This window comes from Camelus ferus, chromosome 10 (genome assembly GCF_009834535.1).
Source record: "Camelus ferus isolate YT-003-E chromosome 10, BCGSAC_Cfer_1.0, whole genome shotgun sequence".
Lineage (NCBI taxonomy): Eukaryota > Metazoa > Chordata > Mammalia > Artiodactyla > Camelidae > Camelus > Camelus ferus.
The window spans coordinates 28,211,210-28,236,004 of NC_045705.1; the positions used below are offsets into that span (position 1 = coordinate 28,211,210).

Sequence of the window (24,795 nt, forward strand, 5' to 3'; positions counted from 1 at the left end):
TTATTATCTCTTTCCACCTGCTTGCATTGGGTTTAATTTGCTCTTCTTTTTCCAATTTCTTAAGGTGGAAAGCTGGGTTATTTATTTGACATCTTTATCCTTTTATAATACATGTGTTTACAGCCATAAATTTCCCTCTAAGCACTGCTTTAGTTGAATTATGTAAGTTTTGGTATGCTATGTATTCATTTTTATTAATCTCAAAGCATTTCTAATTTTCCTTGTGAGTTCTTCTTTAATCCATTGGTTATTTAAGAGTGTGCTGTTTAATTTCCACATATTTGTGGATTTCTCAAATTTTCTTCTGCTGTTGGTTTCCAATTTATTTCATTGTATTTAGAGAACATACTTTGTATGACTTAAATAATTTTAAATTTATTGAGACTTGTCTTATGGCCTAAAGTATGGTCCATCCTGGAGAATGTCCCATGTGGGCTTGAAAAGAACATGTGTTCTGCTATTGTTGGGTGGAAAATGCTACAGATGTCTGTTAGACCTGGTTGGTTAGACCTGGTTCAAATCTTCTATTCCATTGCTGATCATCTGCCTAGTTGTTTTATCCATCATTCAAAGTTGGTAACAAATTCCAGCTATTATTGCTGGATTGTCTGTTTCTCCCTTCATTTTTGTCATTTTTTGCTTCATGTATTTTGGGACTCTGTCAACAGATGCATATATGTGTATAATTGCTATGTCTTCATGATGGGTTTATCCTGTTATCATTATAAAATAGACTTCTTGATCTCCAATAACAATTTTGTCTTAAAGTTTATTTTGTCTTATTTTGGTTTGGCCACTCCAGCTTTCTTTTAGGTACTCTTTCTATGGTATATCTTCTTCCATCCTTTTACTTTCAGCCTATTTGTATTTTTTATTCTAAAGTGTGTCTTTATAGACAGCATAGAGTTGGATCATGGTTTTTATCTTTTGAATGTTTAGTTCATTTACATTATTTTAATTACCAAGAAGGTAGTGTTTACATTTGCCATTTTGCTATTTGTTCTCTATGTGTCTTATATATTTTTCTTTCTATATTCCTCCATTACTGCCTTCTTTTGTGTTAGATAAATATTTTCTGGCATACAATTGTAATGTTCTTCTTGTTTTTTTTATTACATATCTTAGTTTTTTCCTTAGTGGTTGTCCTGGGGATTACAGTGAACACCTTAACTTAAAACAATCTTGTTTGGTTTAATACCAACTTAATGTCAATCGTTTACAAACTTTTGCTACAAAATAATTTCATTACCGCCTCCCTCCTTTCTACTATTATTGTCATACAGCTTACATCTTTATACATTATAAGACCATCAATTGTTTTATAATTATTGCTTTGTATAGTAGTCTTTTAAATGAGATAGTTCAAGAAAAGTTGTACATTTTTTTTAAAACCTTGATATTGTTTTTATATTTAACCAGGTGGTTGCTGCTGCTCTATATCCTCATGTGGGTTTGTGCCACTACTGGCTAGTGCCCTTTCATTTCAGCCTAAAGTGTTCACTTTAGTATTTATTTTAGGGCAGGTCTGTTGGCAATGAATTTTATTTTGTTTTCAATTTAGGAATGTACTAATTTCTTCTTCATTTCTGAAGGATAGTTTGGTTAGGTATAGAATCCATGTTCAACTGTCTTTTTCTTTCAGTGTTTTAATATGTCATTCCCTTGCCTTTCGACCTTCATAGTTTCTGATGAGACACTAACTACTAATCTTATTGAGGATCCTTTGTATATGGGAGTTATCTTTTATTGTTTATAACAGTCTTCCTTTGTCTTTTGACCATTTGACTATATGTCTAGGTGTGGAACTCTTTTACTTTGTCTTACTCTGAACTTGAGCTTCTAAGATGTGCGGATTAATGTTTTTCATCAAATTTGGGTATTTTTGGACTATTATTTCTTCAAATATTCTTTTTGTCTCTTTGTCTCTCTTCTCTCCTCTTGGACACCCATTATGCATACATTGACATATTTTATGATGTTCCTCAGGTCTCCGAAGCTCTGTTCAGTTTTCTTCATTCTTTTTTTTCTCTGCTAATCAAACTGGATAATCTCAATTGATCTGTTCTCCTGATTACTTTGTCAGATCAAATCTACTGTTGAGCTCCTTTCATTTCAGTTATTGTGTTTTTTTTTTCTTTTTTTGAGAGTTATGTTTTATTTGGTGGACATTTCTGAGGACTTGAACACCTCAAGCCCAGGATGACAGCTTCTCAGATCGCTCTGCAGGACTGCTCTTCAGTTATTGTGTTTTCTACTTCAGAATTCCAATTTGGCATAGATAGATAGATAAATAGATAGATAGAAAGAAGGAATTTCTATCTCCTTATTTGGTGAGACATTGTTCTCATACTTACTTTTAGTTCTTTATAGTTGGCTTCCTTTAGTTCTGTGACCATATTTATAATAGCTGATTTAATGTCTTTGTCTAGTGCTATGGTCTGAATGTTTATGTTTCCCCAGAATTCATATGTTGAAATCCTAATGCTCACAGTGATGACATTAGGAGATGGAGCTTTTGAAAGCTGCTTAGGTCATGAGGGTAGAGCCCTCATGAATGGGATTATCACTCTCATAAAAGAAGCCCAAGAGAACTCTCTCTCCCCTTCTACCATTTAAGGCTACAACAAAAAGCCTACAACCTGGCTGGCATCTTGATCATGAAATTCCAGCTTCCAGAACTACAAGAAATAAATGTTTGTTGTTTATAAGCTAGTCAGTGGATGGTATTTTGTTATAACAGCCTAAACAGACTAAGGCATCTAATCCAACATCTGGGCTTCCTTAAGGAGAGTTCTTATTGATTGCTTTTTGTTCCTTTAGGCCATACTTTCCTGTTTCTCAGCGTCTTATGAAAATCAGATTCTGTCCCCTCACTAGGGTTTATTATTGTTGCTGTCTGTTTCCTTAGTGACTTTCTGGACCAATTCTGTAAAGTCTGTATTCTTTATCATGTGTGGCCCCTGAAGCCTCTGCTTATTAGCCTGCTGGTCAGCTAGTGATTGGACAAAGATTTCCTTAAATGTCTAGGTCCAATAAATCTCTCAGCCTTGGCCAAAGGGCTCTATAAACTTGTATTGGAGCATTCGTTCAGTGCTCTGGCAGAGAGTTTAAAACCTGGTCTTAGACTTCGCTTCCTTCTTGTGCAGAGGCTCAAAGTCAGCTAGAAGAAAGAGGTTAGGACCTCTAAGGTCTTCCCTGAGTGAGCTAACAGCCCTAGATTCTAAGGGTTGTATTGGCACTTTTCTTAGTCCCCTATGGACCTGCCATTCCTGTTTTTACTTTTAAGCTTCTGGCTCTGAGTGGGACTGAGAGAAGGGGGAATAAAAGGGGATGGAAAAGGAACTACATTTGATAAGCACTTATTGTGTGCCAGGCTCTCACTATAAACCTCTTTACCTGATTCTTATAAGAACTCAGTTGGAACATTTACTTTACAAATTAAAAAAAAATCACTAGGATTCAGAAAGGTGAAGAAGTACGCCCAAGGACACAAAGCTGATTAGATGATGAAGACGTTTTCTGTTGCCAAAGCCCATGCCCAGGGTTTCTCAATTATGAGATGATTTGAGGTAGTATATAGACAATCATTCAATAACTTTAATTGCATGTTTGTATGCATAATTTGTACCCCTAACCATGACTGCATGCTTAGGCAAGGCATAAATCAATATTTAACTTTAAAAAGTTAGTCATTCTAAAAATTATTATTAAGTAAGATATGGTTCATGTGGTATGTTGTCAGGGCAAAAGCTGAGAACGATGGAAGTTGGCATGACACCACATACTACCCATAAGCCCTCCACTCTGACATTGGGAGTCAGGGCTGGGATGGGTGAGAAGTGTTGTCAGTACACTGTACAGCAGAATTTTCTACGATAATGGAAATGTTCTATTAGCTGTGCTGTCCAATATGGCAGCCACCAACCACATTAAGCACTTGAAATTTGGCAAGACTGAAAAATTAAATGAAAAAATCGTAAAAAAAAAAAAAGACTGAGAAAATTAAATCTTTAATTGTATTCAGTTTTAATTAATTTAATTTGAGTTTAAACAGCCATATGTGATTAGTTGTGCTGGCCAATTCAGTCACAGGCCAAATTCATCACAGCTGCTCCAGAAGTCATCCTTCACTGAGTGGAAAGTGTGGCTCAAAACAGGTCTTACCCAGGGGCAGCAGACATGGGTTCTACCCCGAACTCCTGGACTATGTGTAGGTGCAGCCTCACCTGAGGAACTTAGCCTTTCTGTGCCTCAGTTTCTACATCTGTAAAAACAGGAATGCTAATGCCTGCCCGACACATCTCATAGGCTTGTGATGAGGGTCATGTGGAATAACACAGGAAAGAATGTTCCTACACCATAAAGTTGTAGAGAAATGAAAGAATTTGTTTAAAAAATATTTTTTGGAATGGATGAGTCCTTGGGGACAAGTGTGTTCAGGCTGGGCCAGGGTGTGGAAATGTGGTATGAGTGAATTGGGGGTAATGGAATGCAGCATAGCCTTGACTGCGGCTGTTCCTGTCTGCCACACAGCCTGGGGCTCAATGCGGCTGTCGGCTCTTCCAGACTAAGTGACCATGTGATCCCTGAAGGCCTCAGGGAACTGATTCTGACCTGAGGCCAGGTCCACACACAGTCCTGATCTCCCCCTCAGATTTACCCCTCCTGCGGTTTCCTCAATTCAGTAAATGACAACTCAGTCTTTCCAGTTGCTCAGGCCAAGGACCTGCATCATCCTTAATGCTTTTCTTCTCCTCCCACCCCATGTCTGACCAAGCAGCAAATCCTGTGGGCTTGACTTCTACCCAGAATCCACCTGCTTCTCAGCATCCTCACACCCTGAGCCATGTTATCAGGCACCTCACCCTGGGATTATGCAGTGTCCTCCTATCTGGTCCCACCCTTGACCCTCTACAACATCATCTTTTCCACATTATAATTAGAGAAATCCTTTTACGTGCTATATTAGATCGAGTCTTCCTCAAAACCCTGCAAAGACTCCTTGCCACACTAGGGGAAGCCAAGACTTGTCCAGTGGCCTACAGAGCCCACCTGTTCCGTCGCTGACCTCATCCCCAAATACTCCACTCCAGCCATCTGGCCTCTTGCTGGTTCTTGAACACACTCAGCCTCAGGGCCTTTGCACATACTGTTCCCTCTTCCTGGGATGCTCTCCTACAGGATATCCTCATGGCTCACCCTCCAGGACTCTGCTCAAATGTCACATTATCAGAGAAGCTTTCTGTGTACACCTGACATAAAGCAGTCGTCTCCCACCTTGCACACCCACCTACTTGTGACAGTGCCTGGCGCATAGTTGGTGCTAAGTCATGCTTGTTGGACAGGTGACATTCTGGGCAGATGGGGTCACTGGCAGCTTTGCAGTGCAGCAGCACTGGATTGAGCAATGGACTTGCTGTGTGATTTGGATGAGCTGCTCATCTTCTTTGGACTTCAGATGCCTCACCTGCACAATGAGACCAAAATAAGGGACTCAACAATCTTGAAGATTCCTCTCAAGTTCACAGAGTCCGTGACCTTAAGCTCCTTAGAGCCCTGTGATTCTACCTGCATGATTGCCCAATGGCTTGGTGAGGTAGCCCTTTAGAGGAGTGCTAGACATTGGACTTGCCCGGGGACCACTTAGGAAGAAGGATGAAGTCTAAGCTGGGGCCTCTGGGGCAGGGATGGAAAAACAAAGGGACGACTTCTGCAGAACAGGGGCCTCTTGGAAGTGGCTACATTGGCCTGGGTTCATTTCAGACAGTCAAACCAGGGTCCCCTGGGCCTCATTTGTTTATGTTTTTGTTCTTTTTATATATACTAAGGGGCTCCTCCTGGTCTTGCTTGGTGGCATTGTGGCCTGCCTTGTTCCTCCTGGTCTTTCAAAGTCTAGCCCTGCCCCTTACTTTTCTTGCTTCCCAAGCCATTTCTGTGGGATTCTGTGGCTCCATGCATTTGGGGAGTCCTGACCCAACCATTATTTGGGGAGCCCTGATATGACCATTTCTTCCTCCTCTTCACCAGGAAGCCTCCTATCCCCACCTCCCCCTCAGACCCCAAATTGCACAGCCTCCCCTCCTCCTCCTGTTTCTCAAGGACACAGGCACCAGGGAGCCAAGGCCCCCTCCTTCCATCCCTTCCCTCCGGTCTCTGAGCCCCAGAAGGGGCCGCCTGCTGCTTGGCTATTTTTATCCCCGGAGCTTTCTCAAGGAGAAAGCAGCATGGTCCCTGAGCCAAAGCACAGGGCTGTGTCCCTGTGGAAAACCTCCCCTCATGGGGAAGGAATCCAGGGGAATTTTTGGGTCCTGGCTTAGAGCCTTTGATTTTTGTGTGTTCCTCACTCATTTATCAAGGTTTTAGTTGTTGATGTGTTGTTATTTTTTATAGGCCTGAAGGCAACACCAGATTATGAATCAGGTTTGGATATCGACCTATGTGCAGCTGTGATCAGCCTGGGGTTTGGGTTTTTCTTTTCTTTTCTTTTCTTTTTTTTTTAAGTGCTTATCTCATGTGTGTCAATAGCAGAATGGAAACAGCGTGGTGTAATGGAAAACAGGCCAGCCTAGGGGCAGGAGTGGGGGTGTGGGGGCAGAACTAACATGTATTGAACACCCACTAGCACCAAACTCCATTCTTGATGCTTACAAGTCCCCAGGAAAAACGGACAATTTGTGTCCAAGTTTTATACACGGGGATACTGCAACTCAGAGAGGTTAGGGAAATTGCCCAAGGTCTTCCACGTGAAGGAGCAGGGATTAACACCCAGAATTTGAGAAGCACCTGGCTGCTCAGTTTCCCTCCACCTGGGTTTAAGTCTCAGCCCTGCCACATGGTGGCTGTGTGACTCGAGGCAAGTGGCTTCCCTTGTAAAGTGGGAGTTGTAATACTGGCCTTGTGGGCATTGGAGAGAATTCAGTGAGAAGAAGACAAAGGCTGGCTTGTCATCCCCCTGCCCCCCCCACCCCCATTCCTTCTGTGGAAGCTTCTGGGTCATGCCAGTTCCTGAAAAGCCAGGTGTCTGTGTGGCTCCCCTAAGCAAGTCTGTGGAGGTTCCTGCCCCTTGTTGTCCTTGTCCTTGGAGTTTCCCTTCTCTGTGGCCTTAGAGCTTCTGAGGTCTGGATGGTAGCAACCTTTGAAGATGCCTATTTTTACCGAGAGGAAAAGTATCTGGAGAGAAACAAAGGGAAGCCTCGGGTTCCTTGGGTTCGAATCTCAGCTTGCCACGTGTTGGTTCACGTCCTCTGAGAGGCAGACGCCAAAATGGGATTCAAAATGCAACAGATTAATTGGAGGAAGCACCTGTGAAGGATAACTGGCAGGAGCAGGAGGAGGCGGGAGGAGGTAGGACAGCCTTCAGACTGCGGTCCTGGTAAAGAAGGAAGGTGGACTGAGGCAGGAAGAATCTTATTACTCTGCAACACAATTCCAAAAAAGCCTCAGCCCAGTGGATGGGGAGTCCCTGAGCCAAAGTAGGCTGAAGAAGGAATGCCACGTCTCCTAGGAATGGGAACCCCTGCCAGGGCCATCAGTGCCTGGGTGCATCCTGGAGGGAGCAGGAAGGCTGCCTCAGTGAGAATGCAATGCTGGTCCAGGTCCAGGGGGTACGTAGAGGGGCTGTCAGTCCATTTAGCTCCCCCGGAAGGAGAGCCAGGTGGTTCATTTTTGCCACGTTGGCTTACTGAGTAGGCAACCTTGGGAGACAGACTCAAGCTGTAAAATGGGGACAGTAATAAGATTATCTGGGTCTCGGGGTTTGCTTCCGTTTTCTGTTGCTCTGTAACACATCATCCCCTGAACTTAGGGGCTTAAAACCATAGCAATGTAATATTTCTCATGGTTCTGTGAGTCAGTGGGGCTCAGTCGGGGGGCTGGAATGTGGGACATGACGTCTCCTCCTCCAGGCTCTCTCTCCATGTGGCTTCTCATCCCTCTGTAGCCTGGACTGAGCCCCTTTACAGCATGGCGGCTGGCTTCCAAGGGCAAACGCTCCAAGAGGACAAGCCCCAGGGCCCAAGCACTTGTCAAGCCTCTGCTTGCATCGTGCTTTCTAATGTCCCATTGGCTGACGCAGGACACGTGGCCAAGCCGAGTCAGTGTCGGAGGGGACTACACAGGAGTATTCACAGTGGCCACCAGTGTTACGGCTGCCACAGGGCTGTGGGAGCGACTTGTGATAATGTTGCTCAGGGCTCAGTACGGCATCTGGCGTGCCTCCACCTGTGTGCCCAGTACACGGAGACTGGCATGATGAAGCCGCTCTCTGAAAGGCTCTGGGGTGAAGGAGCCCTCTCTGGCTCTGAGGACTTAGCAGAGTGGGCTGATGGGGCAGGGGGCCACTTAGGCCTTGTCCCTACCCAAGAATTCCTAGGAAGAAGGGGATAGGTGGAGACCAACTTGGTAGATTCTGGGTTTGGGGAAAGACCCAGGTCAACAGAAGCCCAAGGTCAACAGAAGCCCAATAAGTCAGAGCGGGCCTCCCAGGGGACAAGGAGACTTCCTGCCAAGAAAATTCCCAGTGGGAAGGAACTGGCAAACGTGGTGTAACGGGAAGAAAATGTTTTGTGGAAACCCCTAGGTCTCCTGGGTGAGAGTGAAAGGGGTCAGCTCCTTGCAGAACATTCCTTGTCATGACTTCAGTCTTGGGAGACTGGCGAGTGCACAGTTGACCTCAGTAAATCCAGATTGAGAGAATGAATGTTTAAATGCTCAGGTGGAGGAGTGGGTTAGTGGATAACTGGACAGAATTTGGGAGAGGCTCAAATTTATATTCTTAATTCTCTCAAGCCTCTTTCCTCATGTCTCCTCACAGATGAGAAACTGCTGCCCAGAGATACTTAATAACTTACCGCCACAGTTTGTAAGGCACAGAGCTGGGACTCGAACTTGTGACTTGACCCCCCCCCAGACCCTTGACAACAACTCTACATATAGGTCACACTGCACCACCTGTATGCCATTCAGAGAAAGGGACATTTCAGGGGATCACAGCAAACAGGTCCAGACCACAAGGAGATGAGTTCAGTGCCTGCCAAAGCCAGACAGCCCCGCCCCAGGGAGCCAGGCCACCAGTCACCCCATGGCTGCTGGCTCCCGCCTGTTCCCCCAGCACACCCAGGGCCAAGGGCATTTGGTCTCCCTCCCAGGACCAGGGATCCCCGAGAGGGCCCCTCAGCTTTGAAGTGTGGGTGACAAGAGTAGATAGCATCCATGGATAAGGAAACAAGATCCTTTTCTTTGTGCCCTAAGCAGTACCCTGAGTCCTGGGCAGGGGGAGAGGAGGGTGGCGGGAACAAACTCCTCTTTGACAACCTGAAGCAGGAAGACCTTGGGGAAAAGCAAACAGAAAGAGCCCAGAAAAGACTGATTTAACTGAGCCACCACAGCTCTGGCACAGAGAACAGCTTATTCATATTTGAAGAGGTATTGAATGCTGGCAGCATACTAAGTGCTGGAAGGAAGGGAGCCGCTGACATCAAAATGGATGGAGGCAAAGTAAAGATGGAGAAGCCAGAGAAGAAGGCATTGGCAGGAGGGGTGGGTGGCAGGAGGCTGGGGAGGGAGCAAACGGGAGGGTGAAGGGAGCAGTGAAGGCAGCGGGGCCGTGGGTTGTAATCAGGCTTCCCCAACAGACCCACTTTGTTCACCTTGGAATATGATTCTCCATCTTTGGGGGATGAAAGTCTGGTCCTTATCATCCTTTTAACATCAAATGTACCTGCAGATCAAATTTGAGATGTGATGAGAGGTCCTCTGAGGCCCATCCACAGCCCCTTTAAAGACTGTTTCTTTATGAGTGGCATTCATCCCCGTGGTCCATCCCAAAGACTCTGGGTCAGTGAGGCAGAGATGGAGCTTGGCACTGGTCTGGGGGAAAGCTTTCCAGGTGAATGCAATGTGGCCCCTGGTTGAGAATGTTGTCCCGGAGCTCCAGGAACCCCAGATGAATACCTCGGACTTTGAAGGAGCAAAGGTGGTCTACTCTAGCATTGAGAACAAGTAGATCTGAGCCAGGAATGTACCTCACACAGCCCAAGGTGTCACAACTGGTTTGGGAACCCCCAGCCAGCTCCACAAGGCAGTTAGTCACTCACATACCAGCTCCAGAAGATCTGTACTGTCTTCCCATCACGCTCAAAAGAAAAGCCAAAGTCCTTATCAAGGTTCACAAAACCTTGAGAGATCCTTTGCTCAAATACAGCAAATGCATGTTCTCACCCCAGAGCCTTTGCACTCGCTCTGCCCTTTGCCTGGAGCTATTGCCCCAGAGATCCATGTGGACTCTCCTTTACTTCTTACGGGCTTTTGCCTAACTAACGTATCTAAATAGCATTCCCTCTTGCTCTCAATCCCCCGTCCAACTTCGGTTTCCTTTACAGCACGTACCCAACTATATTTGTTTCTATACGTTGTTCATTTTCTGATACCTGCTTTAGAAGGTAAATGACAAGAGGGATGCCCCTGTTTTGTTGCCTTCTATGTCACCAGTGCCACGAACGATGTCTAGCACATGGCAGTTGCTCATGAAATATTTGTTGAATGAACGAGTAATGATAATTCACTCCTCTCTGTTGTCCCACAGGACACAGATGTCATTTTCAAATTTGGTTAAAAACTCCCTGGAACAGAGAGCTGCTTTTTAAGATCTGTTTTCCCGTGTAAACAGTAAACAAGTAAACAAAAAGCAGCTTCTTGGCACCTACTGTATGCTCAGCCGCCAGAGGCTAAAGGGAAGTACAAGCAAAGAGTTTGTCTCTCTTTTCAAGGTCGTTACAATCATGTTGGGAATGAGTTCCAAGGTCAGAGGACACCTAGGTGGACAATGGCTCAGAATCTCGAAGGATAGCTGTGGAGCTCTGAGGGGCTGGAGTAGTCAGGGAGGCTTTCTGGAGGAAGGAACACCTGCAGTGCCCTTTGGGTAACTGCTGGGTAATAAGGCCTGCTGGGTAACTGGTTGGAAGAAGAATGTTCCCCAGAGGGCAATCTGGTGATAACCTTCCTCACGTCCTGCCAGAGACAGATGGGTTGAGTTTGCCACAGCCACCAGACCGCGACACTGTGGCATTCCTCCTCCTCCGGCTCCCCACTCCAGATCATCTCATACAACCTGGAGACCAGGCCAGACCTCATGGGATCATTAAGGCCCTGCTGCCGAGGCTGGGAAATCCAGAAAGAGAACACACGCTAGGCCTGGATTCAGACACACCTAGAGTCAGGCCAGTGCAAGCAGTGTGAACTTGAGCAATGCTGAGGAAAACTTGTTGGGACTTAGTTTCCCCATCTGTAAAATGGGGCCAAGGATACTTTCCTCACTGGATTGCCGAGAGGCCCAGTACCTGGAACTCTGGATCTTTGTCCGCGAAAAGAGCCCATCATTACAGACTCCTAGGTTCTGGCAGCAGGTGTACATAGACCGGGGTTTTCTCAGGTAGCCCCAACTCGGGTCTCAGTTTCCCTACTGTTTAGCTCTCGGAGGCGATAGGGGACCCTTTGCAGTCTCTTCTCCCTCCTGCCTTACCTCTGTGCTTGCCAGGCTCTTCTTTCCCAGGTGAATTGGCATGTAACCAAGCGGCTACTTAAAAGTCCAGGGGCTGAAATCAAGGGAGCAAGGGTGATACCAAAAGGGGGGGGGGTGCTGAGGGCAGCTGAAACTCTGCCTTTTCCTCTCCTCCCACTGCCTACTTCCATGCTTTCCCCACCAAGAAAGAGGATCCAGGGGCCTTCTAAATTGGGCCAAGCCAGACACTGGACTTGGAATCTTGCTCTGCTGTTGGAACAGAGATGCCAGAAAGAGCTTGGGAGGAGGGCGGAGTGGAGGGAGGAAACAAAAGCGCTCAGCAAATCTGGATTCTCATCCTACCCCTGAGGTTTTATAGTTGTGCGACATTGCCTAAGGCATCCAACTTCTCTGCGCCCGGGGTCATATCTAAAAGATCCTGGGAGCACGGTTGCCGCGCTGAGTTGGATGGGGCTCGTCGGGATCCGGCAGTCAGCGCGAGCTCGGTCGCCAGCCTTCCGCGGGCACGCGCCACGCGGGCAGGGCGCTGGCTGCTCTGGGAGGGGGGTCCAGTTCTTTGCCCACCTTTCTTCCGTCCTCTCACTTGCGCTTTCTCTGCGTCTGCCCTGAGTTTTCCGCACCAGGAAGGAAAACAAGGGTTTGGCGACCCCTTTTGGCGAAGCCATGCTACAGTTGTGGTGGTCGGAGCCCCTGCACTCTGCAGGAGAGGTGAGCCAGATGTGGGAAACGGCGGAGACTGGGGGGAAAGTGGGGTTTTCTCTGGGCAAGTCTTTGTTCCAGCATCAGCAGGCACCTGGTGACTGCAATCGATTGATTCCTTCATTCCCATCCTTAGTCACTCACTGAATAGTTACAGATAATTGTCAACAAACACTAACCAAGAACCTCTGTGTACCTTGGAACTAAGGCAGAAGCTGAGAAACCTACAATCCAGAAGGGGACCCAGACTTTAGATAACTGCATTGTTTTATTCCTTCATTCGTTCATTGGTTCATTCATTCATTCGTCCCCTTGTTCCTTCATTCAGAAACGTTGTTGAGCTCCCTATGGGCTAAGCACCATTCTTTGCATTTGAGAAACATCAGTAAACCAGACAATGGAAGCCCTTTGCTCTCGTGGAGTTTTGGAAGGGAGGATGCATATAATAGTTAAGTGTAGAGTGCATGTGAAGGAGAAAAGTGCAATAAGACGTGAAAGGTAGAAAGGGAGAGGGGAACTGCAGTGTGCTGGGGGTGGGAAGAGGTTGCTGGTTGAAGCAGTAGTTATAGTCAGCCTCAGGGAGAAGGGGAGATTTGAGCAAAGACTTGAAGGAGGTAAGGGAGTGAGCTAAGCAGGTATCTGGGGGGCAGAGTGGTCTAGGCATTGGGGCCCAGCTACAGCAAAGGCCTCAAAGCACTGCCTGACTGCTGTGCTGTATACTGTAGGCATGCACAAAGAGCATGGGGGTGTAGGGTTGGGCCCCTAAACCTGCCTAAGGAGTCAGGGAGGAAGATTCCTTGGAGGAGGTGACATGCACACGTAGACTTGGAGGACTGCCAAGTGGGTAGGTCTGCAAAAAGGGCTCTCTGAGTGGAGGGAACAGCATGTGCAAAAGCCTGGAGGAATGAGAGATCACGGTGTGTGGGAGGACTTACAGGAGGTTCAGTGCTTGGGGGCTGTTGAGGGGGGAGAGAGGTGCAAGAATGAGACTAGGGAGTACTTGTGAGTGAACGTTCTAGAGGTCTGGTATGCCACAGGAAAGAGTTTGGATTCAGAGGTTGCAGACTGATGGCCGGAGGGCGGAAATCAATAGGTAAAACCAGACTGTTGGGTGGTGCTGGCCCTTTGTTTGTTTAACTTGAAGCCATATAAGAGGATATGCAGGCTTTTGTTCACTGACATCCTCCCCAATCTTCCCCTTTGCCTTAGCCAATTTTGCACATCTGTTATGGTTTATGTCCTTGAAGGTGTTTGAGTTTATAACCCCTGTGAGGTGAAGAGGAATCACTGAGGGATCTTGAGCAAAGGAAAGTTGTGATCAGACTTTTCCATGGGAAAGCGTATTCTGGAGCTCCTTGAAGTCAGGGAACTGTCCCTTTATTTTGAGAGTCTCAGGGTCTAACACAGTGCTCGGTACATAATAGGCACCTGCTGAATTGTTTTTATTTTTTATTTTTTGCATTTCGAATTCTAATTTTTTTATTGACGTGTAGTCAGTTTTCAGTGTTGTGTCAATTTCTGGTGCACAGCACAATGTTTCAGTCATACATGAACATACATATATTTGTTTTCATATTCTTTTTCACCATAAGCTACTACAAGATATCGAATATAGTTCCCTGTGCTGTACAGTATAAACTTGTTTATCATAGTTGTGTTTTTAAATGAACAGGGAGCAAACAAATAAATGACAGGAGATGGGCTGTCCGTGCAGGCCAGGCTGGGGGATATGGGAGGTCCTAACTCTCTCGGGGAAGTGCCTGCCCACTGCTCATGCTTCCTCTCGGTGTGCAGTCTATGAGGGCAGCATCTCGCCGAGAGTAATCCAGAATCACCTGCCATGTTTGTTCTAAAATGCAGACTCCTCGGCCCAATTATAGACCTGATGAATCTGGATCCCGTGGTGGAGCCCAGGCCTCCGCATTTCAAACAAGCACCCACTGAAGCTGGAGGACAGTCACAAGGCAGGGTGTTCTCCAATCATAGGCTGCTCTTGGCCTTGCTTCTGTTTCCTGACCTCAGGGAAGGCCGACCAGGAGCTCCAAATGCCTGGCGCTCATTCACACACGCCTTTCCCATCATCCTTTGTGAGGGAGCTTTCATGACCTCCTGCTTTAACAAGGAGAAACTGAAGACCAGAGAGACTGGGTGGGTTTGCTCTCTATGCAGTCAGGTAGGGCTGTGGGGAGTGGGACCAGCCCTCCAGGGCTTCCTCGTCAAGTTGTCCCTCCTGCCATAGGCTAACCCACCGCAGCCTTCTCAACTGTGGCCTCCCCAGAAACGGGCAAGGTTAGCAGCTCGTTTGTGCTTTAATTGAGATTCACTTGCTCCAGTGGTTCTCAGACATTGCTAAGTATTCAGATCACCTGGTGGGCCTGAGCCACTACCCCGGCGCAGGTCCTCGCCCACTTCCAAGAGCCTCTTTATAAGCTCTCCAGGTGATGCCACTGCCTCCAAAGTGTGGGAACCGCCGCTCCAAAGTGGAGTTCTCCCAGATGTGGGAATTGCTCAGCCTCTCTAATGGTGCAAAGAAAAGCCATTTTATTCTCAAATTTTTGAGGAATCTCCATACTGTTTTCCATAGTGGCTGCATCAATTTACATTCCACTTCTGGGTATTTATCCAAAGGAAATAAAAACACGAATTCATAAAGATACATGCACCCCCAACAAACAAAAAAACCAAAATAAATGAACGAACCAAATCAAACCAACACAAACATGTAGATACAGTGAACAGAGTAGCTGTTACCAGAGGGGAAGCAGGGACAGGGGCAGGTAACTGGGTAAAGAGGGTCAACTGTACAGTGACAGGTGGAAACCAAACTTTTGGAGGTGAGCATGCTGTAGTGTGTACAGAGTTGACATATAATGTTGCACACATGAAGCTTACATCATATTATAAACCAATGGTACCTTAATTAATAGTAAATAAATAAATTAAAAAATTTATTTTTAGAAAGAAAGGCCATTTCAGGTAATTGAGAACTTCTGGGGAGATTCCCTTGGAAAGGACAAGGCGGAGCTTCTTGTTGCCCTTAAAACCACCTGTGTTTAAAAGCAGAGCCCGAAGCAAGCTCAGTGAGAGGAGGAGGGCGGTGGAGAGGTCTTTGAGCTCCAACGCTTAGGAACAACTTAAGGATTTTGGACCAGAGAAGAAATGAGTGAAAACATGGACAGAGGTAAGTGCAGGGTGGCCAGGTCAGGAGCCTTGGAGGTGGGGTAAGAGGGGGATTCAGGCCAAACAATGCCTGGGCTTCACCTGGGCTCCTGCAGGGCGGGACTAACGACGGACTTATGAGTCTTCTGGATCCCTGAAAGTGAATGCCAAGCTCTGAGGGTATCTGTGTCCTTCCAGTGAGAGGCTTCACAGAGGGATGGTTAAGAGGACGGTGGGGCCTGGGGTTCACAGACTTGGGTTTCAAGCTCCCCTTTCCCATCCTACTTGTGTGAACTTGTGTGATTCACTTCCTGCTTTTGAGCCTCTGTTTTCTCATCTGTAAAGTAAGGCTAATGGTGATACCCTCCTGATAGAGCCATTTTGAGGATTAAATCAGGTGGTGCGTACAAAGAACCTAGACCAGAGCCTGGCTCGAGGCAGTGCCCAGTCAGTGTTAGTTGTTGAAAATGTTGTGGTTTCCGTCTGTGACCTCCAGATAGCCTTACATCATCCATACTCATTCTGGATATATTGGGGGAATGTGTTAAATTCAACAGCAGGTCATAAATTATGCCCTCATTTTCCCCATCTGAGAGTTGGGGATAATCCTTCCCTCCTAGCAGCTAGGATTAAATGAAAATGAAGCTGCATGTAGACGAGGCTGCTGGGCCGTCTCTGGGCTCAATCATTAGGTAAGTGACCCGGGTGGAAAATGCTGGTCTAGTATTTACACCCAGAGTCTGGCCAGCATGTATATACAGCATGGGTGTAGCTGTGTTCCAGTAAAACTGGATTTACAAAAAGATGAAGTGGGCCCCTATTCTATAACTATACTAAATTCTCTTGTAGAGTTTCTGTTAATTCTTTTATGTCTTCTAGGTAGACAGTAGTAATCTGTGGATAGCAAGAATCTAAATCCCTGCTTTTAACTCTAATTTCTTTCCTTGCCTAATATTTCTGGCTGAGATGTCTGGAACAATGTTAGCTATTTCCAGCAACAATGAGTGGCCTTATTTCCCATTTATGAATTCAAACCCTTCAGTTTTTTGATTGAGTCGGAGGCTGGCTTTTTGGCTAAGAGACTTCTTAGGTTAAAGAAGTGCCTGGTTCTGAGATGCTGTTTCTATAGAAGGCCCCTGAGTGTGGCTTGGGAAGTAGATGGTTGAAGGGTGAGAGATATTGAAACCAAAGGTTTAGCCAAGAAGACTTTCTAGAAAGTTTCTTCAGCCTCTTTTTCCAGGTCACTTATTTTCTCTTGAGCTGTATCTAATAGGCTATTAAATTCTTCCATTGAGATTTCATTTGTCATTGTATTTTAACATCTAGAATCTCTTATCATCTTTAAATCTGTCATTTTAATAACTTCAGTTTTTGTCAACTTTCAGGCTTAGGTTTTATCTCCTTAAACAGAAAAGCAACTATTTTAAAATCTGCCCCTAGTACCTCAAGTCCAATTGGTCTTTGTTGCCTGTGCTGGTTTTAACTCATACTATTTACTCATGTGTCTGGATTTTCTCTGTGCTGGACACTGTATTTGAAAAACAATCCTTTTGAGAAATCTACAATCTAAGGTAACTGCTTCCAGATTTGTTTGCTCCTGCTCAGGGACTTTGAGTCTCCAACAGTACAGGATGACAATATTGTTGGATGAGTTAATCCAGCTTCAAAACTTGAGACTTCCTGGGCATTATGTGATGTGAAGCCAAGCTACAGTCTGTGCAAGGACTGGTTTTCTGCCAATTCACTCTTCTTCCCACGAGTTATAAGCTAAAGTGGGAGATCTTAGATTTAAATCCTGGTTCTCTTGTGGAACACTAGAACTTACTTGTCTTCATTGAGCTTCAGTTTAACCTCTAATTGAGGTAAGTATCTTCTTATCTTGCATGAGTAACTGATGCCCAGACAGGGGAGATAATTCTTCCAACATCCTACAATTGGTAAGTGGCGACTAAAAAACAGAATCGAAGCTTCTTGAGGCTTCTTTTACCTGACTTTTCAGTTTTGCAACTTGTATTTAGGGGTTTATATCCCCAGACACCTTGCTTCCCATGCACATAAAGAAGACTTGACAATGTTTCTCATAATTACTACATTGAGAAGGAAAAATCTGAATTAGGTTGGAGTACTGAGACAGCAGGGGAGGCTGGAGCATGGCAAAGGGAAAGAAGGCCAGAGGGCAAGACAGAGCTAGAAGGGCTTGTAAGGAGCTAGGAAAAGTGAGAGTAGAAGTACCTGGTATAAACGGTATACCCAGGTGCTGGCATCCCAGATGGACAGGAGACCTTGTTCCTCGTTCATTTCCCATGTTCACTCCCCATTCCCAGTTCCTACTGTTTAAGATCTGTCTTTCAGCTCTTATGAGAGGGCACCAGTGGGCTGGTTCTGAGACACTGCTTCTGTAGAAGGCCCCTGAGTGTGTCTTGGGAGGTAGATGGTTGAAGGATGAGAAATATTGAAACCAAGGGTATAGCCAAGAAGACTTGAGGAGAGGGTCCGTGTATCCCAACCAGACAACTTAGGGCTGAGATTTAAGGACATTATGGCCTTTGTGGAACAACGTCATTCACAATAGACTTTTCCTATAGAAAAGACAAGTCTTGGCAGAGGTCTAACTTCTAAGTTCCCCCTAGTCTCTCTGCACACTCGCTTCCTTATCAGAAAATATATTTACCAGGAAAACACACTTTTTGCAGTTACTTGGCTTGGCCCTATTTTCTGGCCCATAAGCCTGCCTGGAGAGGTCCTCATTCCAACTGCTTCCAGCCTCCTTCCTCCAATGGCCTATTGGGCTACACTGGCCTCCAGCTTCCCTACTGCATCCTGATCCCTGTTTCCTCTGAACCTGGAGTCCCCGGCTGAGGGCTGGGTGGATGGGGCAGAGTAGTGGGACCTTGTTAACAGCAAGGACTTCCAGGGTAAGAAGTCCAAGGGAATCCCTAATCTAGCCTGAACTGGTAGAACTGCTTAAATTCTGGGCCTGTGTGCTTGTCTACAGAGCTGTCACATCTTTGATTTAGTTATTAAGGTGAAATAGAAGAAACACATTTCATATGTGACAGCCCAGCCCTGGGAGAAGGCAGAAGTGCCCTGGTGATAGCTTCTTGCCCAAAGAAGGGAGGTCATCTCTGCCATCTCGGCCCCTCCCACCAGCACTCATCAAGACCAACAGGGATGATGCGTACCACCTTTTGGAAGGCAAAACCAAAAGAATCCTACTTGACCCTTGAACTATCCTTCTGTGTTATCCAAGTTTCTGGAAGAACAGTGTGACCTACTTACTCCCAGAGTTGAGAGCCCCATTGAAATTACCCTCTTCTAGGGGAGGGAGCTTGGGCCAGAGTGAAGCTTTTGCTTGTGGAACAAAGTGTTGGTCCAAGAATAAGAGCTTTTATTTGTTCAATTTCTTTCTAAATAGTTATGTTTCTAATACTGGTGAGTGAGGTTCTTTATATCCCTGTTGATGAAAGTTTGGCATCCTAACTCAGGACACGGTACACCTCTGTCCTGTGGCTTTATCTGGCTGTTGCTCCATCTTTCATAACTTAGAGTCTTCAGTCATGGTTCATTTCTTCACTAACTCGGCCACATCGTTGTGGTGTGCCTCTCCCACTAATTACCTATGTGCCAGGCACCAGGCTAAGGATATGATGACAAAGGCTGACCTGGGCAGATACTGAACGAGTAACAAAATTAAGTGTCATTACAGAGAAGTACAAGTTGCTATGGGAACATCTCAAGCAACTAAAGATGGTTTGGAGAGGTTGGGCTGAGTGCCCAGTACTTTGAAGTACTGGTGCCACAAACCTATAAAAGAAGTAACAAGGTTTTGTATATTGGGGATGGGGGATGTGTAATGTAGAAGAAGAACTTAGAAGATGACATTTGTTGGGAAGTGCATGAGTCTAGATTTTTAAAAAAAGCTCTCAGTGTCTGGGGATATGAGGATTGTCATAATGAATTAGAAGCAGCTGTTAGCCTAAAATTTACTTACCTTCTGGCTTCTTGTTATCTGATTTTTTTTTTTTTCCTTGAGACCTTAAAAAGATGTTTCTTAGGTCTTATTCAGCATTTTGACTTTTTTTCAGACAGAAGGTAAGTCTGAAGAGAGGTTCTCAAAATACAGTTCTAGGAGCTTGTCAGAACTGCAGATTCTCAAGCCCCCACCCCAGACCTACTGAAACAAAATCTGGTGATGAGGACTAGCCATTTGTGTCCCAACAAACCCTCTAAATGATTCTGGTGGACTTTAAAGTTCGAGAACCATGGCTCTCACCCATGGTTACCAGTGATGCAAGTCCAAGGTGGCTGTCACAGTGAGCAGGTGAAAGGCATTCACAGGAAGTGATACGAAGCAGGGGACTGGAAGGACTGAGCTTTGAACATCTGGTAAGGCCAACTTGGGGAAAAAAGGCAAAAAGTAGGGCTGACATTCTGGAACAGCAGTTGGGAACCTTTTTCTGTGTCGGGCCAGATAGTAAATATATTAGGCCTCGTGAGCCACGTGGGCTGCGTCACAACTATTCAACTCTGCTGCTGTTGTACAAAAGCAGTCATAGATAATACAGAAACAAGCAAACACAGCTGTGTTCCAATAAAACTTTATTTACAAAAACAAATGGAAGGCTAGTTTGCCCTTGGGCGGTAGTTTTCTTACCCCTATTCTAAAAGAATGACAGGTCTTGCTTATTTTGTTTTTGTTTTTGTTTTTGTTTTTGTTTTGTTGTTGTTTTTAGCAGCAGAATCCCTTTCTCACTTAGAACTCTATGAAGCAGGAATTGCTGTGGTTGAAGAATCCACAACCTACCTGTTCAGTTCCCCCCTTTTTCTCAAAGTAGCCCCTAAGGCTCTTCCTCAGAGCACGTGTTAATGACACGAGGACGGTGCTCCAGTGCGTGGGCTGGGGGCCACCTAGGCATTGCCCTTGAATGAGTAGGCAGCTCTTACTGAACTAGTTTGGGCCTACAGCCAAGGCCTGGCGGGAGGAGGGACCAGTGACCAGCCTGAGCTCAGGCCTGGACCTGAGGCTCAGGGAGTCTCCTCTGCTGCAGTGGAACGTCTCTCTTTCTCTGCAGGTTCTAGCCAGCCAGATGAGGCCCATATGAGTATCCAGAGCAGGAGTAACCCATCAGACATCCCCCACATGTCTGACGGCCAGGTGTGGGACCAGGCCTTCAGGAACCATAGCATCCACACCTGTCTGATGGAGATGGTGCTGTCCTTGCAGCAGGCCGTGGCGGATCACATCACGCAGCTGGCGACCAGGCACCAGCAGCAGGACCTGGTGCCAGAGGAGCAGGGGCACAATCAGCCCATCTGGGGGCAGGAAGCCCTCCTGGGTCGCTTAATGTTCCAGATGGTCAACCACCTACAATTTGGGGCCACCGGAGGCCAGAAATTCCAACCACCTTGCCCTTCTGAGGACTCTAAGGGTGATGTCAGAAGTAGGGAACAGGCCCAAGTATCCAAGCAGATTTACAAGATATTTTACCAACTGACTAATTTTGAAGATACATCTATCAACTATGTCCTGTCCAACCGTGGGGTTGAAACCTCTGCTTTATACCACGGCAGCTTCCAGGACTACAACACCTACCAAGGAAACAAATACCATGAGGACAAGAACACTTTGGTGAGGATGGGGGACATATTCGAGGGCCCCCATCTCTAGGATTTATTCAGTCCTGTGCCGAGTCCTGTGCCCTCTCACTGACTCTTCCCAGCCCCATGAAGTAGGCACTGTTGTCTCCTTATATGTAAGGGCAGGGGATGGGCCCAGAAACAAGGTGATGTGGCCAAGAAAGCTGACGAGCTGGGTCAGTCATTGGGGAAATGAATATGAATGTTTCCAAGATCACAAAGGGGATGCCTGCTTAAAGTGGCAGGGAGGGTGTTTTAAAGTCTGAATCTGTGGTGGTCAGGGCGTGGGGCAGGGGGGCTCCAGGATGGAGGAACAGCATGTGTGAATGCTTTAAGGTGGGAAGAGCTTGGGGTGACTGGGAAAGGAGGTCCTTGTGGCCAGAGTAGAGACAGTGCTGGAACAAGAGGTATGGGTGGAGTTAGGCCATTGTGAGGCATTAGGATGTTATCCTAAGGATGACGGGGATCAACAGAACGCTTTCCAGCAAGGGAGTTTCACAACAGCTCTCCAGCCAGCGGGCGGAGGACCACACTAGTCACACCTTTCCTTCTGTAACCACCTAAGTGATATGTGGCCAGTGGCCGTCTGCTTTTCTGGGGGCCAAGTGAGTCAGGCATCTCCACTGGCCTCTGAAGGATCATACCTCTTCCAGTAACTTGAAGGGCCCTTCCATGGAAGTGGAAATAGCAGAGGTGGATACAGGCAGGGCCTGTGGTGGTTAAGGACCCAGGCTCTGGGGCCAGGCAGGTGAAATTCTGCCCATCACCAAGGTCACATGGTTAGTAGTTTATTCAACCTTTCTGAGCTTCACTCTCTTTAAGCAGAGATCATTATAGAACTTTTTCTTAGGAGAATTAAGGCAATATACATGAAGCACTTAATCTAGCTTCTGAAACATAGTAAGAACTCAGTGAATGATAGCTGGTACGTAATGTAACTATTATTTTTATCTACATGGCTCTAAAGGGGGAGATTGGCAAGCCATAAGATACTGTGTTTGTGGAAATTTTTCTAACATTAAAGTTGTCAAACATGGATTGCATTGCTTCATGGAGCAGTGAGATCTCCATCTGAGCTAAGCTAGCATGAGTACTTGGGCCATTTTTAAAGGGGTCAGCAAGGGCAGGGCAAGAGAACTGAGATTAGATTCCATCCATCTCCAGGGCTTCATCAACCTTGGTACCAGTGAGAACAAGCTCTGTACTGATCTGCTAACTGAAAGGGTAAGCCATGTTCAGGGCTGTGCTGGGACCCACCTTCAGGCGTGAGCCCTCCAGAATGTTCTTTGGCATGCGGTATATACAGGAATAAGACTTAGAAGTTTGGGAAAGGGAGTGAGGAAATAGCTTCTAGAATAGCACGTCTAGCCTCCTGGCTGGCCTTGCTGTGTTAGGAAGTGTTCTCTGGGTGGGTATATGGTGGGTAAGCTGCCAAGGGAGCCTCTGGCCCAAATGTAGAGTTTGGGGGGGGGTTGTCAAACACTTCCCTGTGATCATCTATTTGTGTAATCTTTGACAAGAATGAATTGAAGGCTTCTTTCATTAGGGAGCATGTGGCATGTACACCCGTTTCCCTCCGGGAGGCCCCGTGGTGTAGGGCAAACACCCATGTGCATCCTAGGAATGAGATGAAGCCTCTTGGGCTTCCCTGGTCTGGTTGTCCTCATGCTCTATTTGTCCACAGTTGAGTCGGAGTGACATGAACTACATTGATGATGACCTTCTGCAATATTCTGATTGGAGAGGGCAGCCATTGTAAGTAGCTTCCAGATTGTGGTCTCCTGGTCCACAGGCACCTGTCCTCATCCAAGGAAGGACTCAAGGTGCCAGATTCTCTGTTCACTGCCTACCTACCTATTTCTTTGGGTAATGATTTCTAGAAAATGCCTAAAACAAAATACCATCGGAGGCAGGCTGGAGTAGTAGAAAGTGCACTGCCCTATAATTCAAAAGGCTCGAGTTCTTGTCCAAAGTCTCACAGTTAATGTCTGTGTCAGCTGGGGAGTTGAGAGCCTCAGTCCCCTGTAAGCTCTGTAAAAGGAGGTTGGACGCTTTGCTCTGTCAAAAAGACTGAAGTCTAGACTGTGAAAGATGAAAGCCCACGGGCCTGAGAACCACACGGTCTTTCTGAGTCTGTCCACAGCCTGCGGGAAGAAGTGGCCCAGTTCCTGACCTACTACTGTAAGGCACCGGCCCCCCTTGATCCGGAAAATGTGAGTATTTCCAGCCTTCCTGCCACCCCGGTGGAGGACTGTGTTCTTGGAGGCCTCTCTGCATTTCTAGTGGAGCCCCTCAGAGTCAGGGCGGAGGGAAGGCCATGGGTCCTGGAGGGGAGACTGCTTATGTCTGTCCTCCCAGGGGGAGGGAGACAGGAGAACTACCCTTTCCATGGGGACTGGTTTTCGACTTCTGCCTTCTGTGTATCTTCTTCAGGTGGTTGTTCTAAACGGCTGCTCCTCTGTCTTCTCCGCACTGGCCACGGTTCTGTGTGATCCAGGTGGTAAGTCAGTGGGCTCTGCTCTCCCTCAGGAGTAGCAGCACCTGGGCAGGAGCACCGGGGCACTGGCCTTATGGGAGAAGAGCATCTTGACTCCAGGCCTTTCCCCTAAATTGCTGGCGTGCCTTCTGCCCTGGTTAGAACGTCTTACCCCTATTTATATAGGAACAAGGGATTTAGATTCCCATTTAATAGTAACTTGGGACAATCCTCAAGGAGGTCTGCCCCAGGAATGGTGACAATGGGAGCCAACTCATAGTGTTGGACTTTTGATCTCAACTCTAAAGCAGAGAACCCTGGTAACCAGGCTTAAACTATACAGATTTTCTGTCTCCTCAAAACAAAGAACCTGAAAACTGAGCTCTAGACCAAACAAGGCTTGAGAGATCTGTTCTTAACAATGCCTCTTAACAACCTGAAACAAAACCCTCAGATCTTCATGTGCCTGCTGCATGGGCGGCTTGTTACCGAGATGGCCAGTTTCACTCAAAGGAGTGGGTCCTTGATTCGCTCATCATTGAGGCTGAGTGGATGGGGAGGAAAGGACCCATCGGCTCACCAGGCCTGTGAGATCACGTGAGCCACGCAGAGCAATAAGAGCCCTCCCTGTGCTTGAACCTCAGCCTCCAGTGTTGACCCGGAGCTGACAAGGCTTGCCGGATGACCCGGGCTCTACCTTCTAGCAAGCCTGGCTTGAGTCCCTGGATTCCAAGTCACTTCCAGCAATATTCATCCCTTTTCTCCTTTAGTGTGCCCACAAAGAGGAAACTTGAGTTTTGTTCCCCAAATCATGTTTATAAGAATGGATAACTTTAATAGAGCCCTGCCCCAAGGCATTCATCTCTAAGTAGGAGGGATTACCCAGCCTACCTTCTCTGAGGGTTGTGTTGCTGCTGGTCCCGGGGGTCCTGGCAGGTTCTGACTAGGAGACCCTGCACTGACAACTTGGTCTCTCTGTGCTTTCAGAGGCCTTTCTGGTCCCCACTCCCACCTATAGTGACTTCGTCTTTAGTGCCCACCTGTATGCGAAGGTTGATCTAGTTCCTGTCGACCTGGAGAGTCAGGTCAGTACAGGTTCCCTTCCCCTGCTCAGCCCATCTAGGTGATGGAATGTTCTAGGGGCATTTCAAAGGTGTAGGGGACCTTGCTTTCCTCCCATATAAGTGATGATGGGAGAAGGTTGGAGAAATCAAGACAAAGAAGACATGTGGGACTAGTGCCCTGGATATGAAGGTAAAGGATTGTTTGGGGTTTACAGGAATGAGGAATCAAGGCTTGGGAGCTT

General features: G+C 46.6%; 1 protein-coding gene across 12 annotated transcripts in view; it reads left to right on the forward strand.

Annotated features, from left to right (window-relative positions):
• Positions 1 to 24,795, forward strand: part of ACCSL (1-aminocyclopropane-1-carboxylate synthase homolog (inactive) like) — an 86,299-nt gene that overhangs the window by 51,391 nt on the left and 10,113 nt on the right. Inside the window, exons 1-8 of one of the 12 annotated variants that reach the window (XM_014558838.2) lie at positions 12,090 to 12,226; positions 15,281 to 15,398; positions 20,449 to 21,005; positions 22,178 to 22,237; positions 22,698 to 22,768; positions 23,157 to 23,226; positions 23,447 to 23,513; positions 24,477 to 24,574. In XM_014558838.2, the coding sequence (XP_014414324.1) occupies positions 15,377 to 15,398; positions 20,449 to 21,005; positions 22,178 to 22,237; positions 22,698 to 22,768; positions 23,157 to 23,226; positions 23,447 to 23,513; positions 24,477 to 24,574 (945 nt within the window). In that variant the 5' untranslated portion in view covers positions 12,090 to 12,226; positions 15,281 to 15,376. Of the gene's footprint in view, positions 1 to 11,225; positions 12,227 to 15,175; positions 15,399 to 15,488; positions 19,763 to 20,448; positions 21,006 to 22,177; positions 22,238 to 22,697; positions 22,769 to 23,156; positions 23,227 to 23,446; positions 23,514 to 24,476; positions 24,575 to 24,795 lie in introns of those variants that run through there. The other 11 variants (XM_032488505.1, XM_032488506.1, XM_032488504.1 and 8 more) reach the window with 11 other exon arrangements.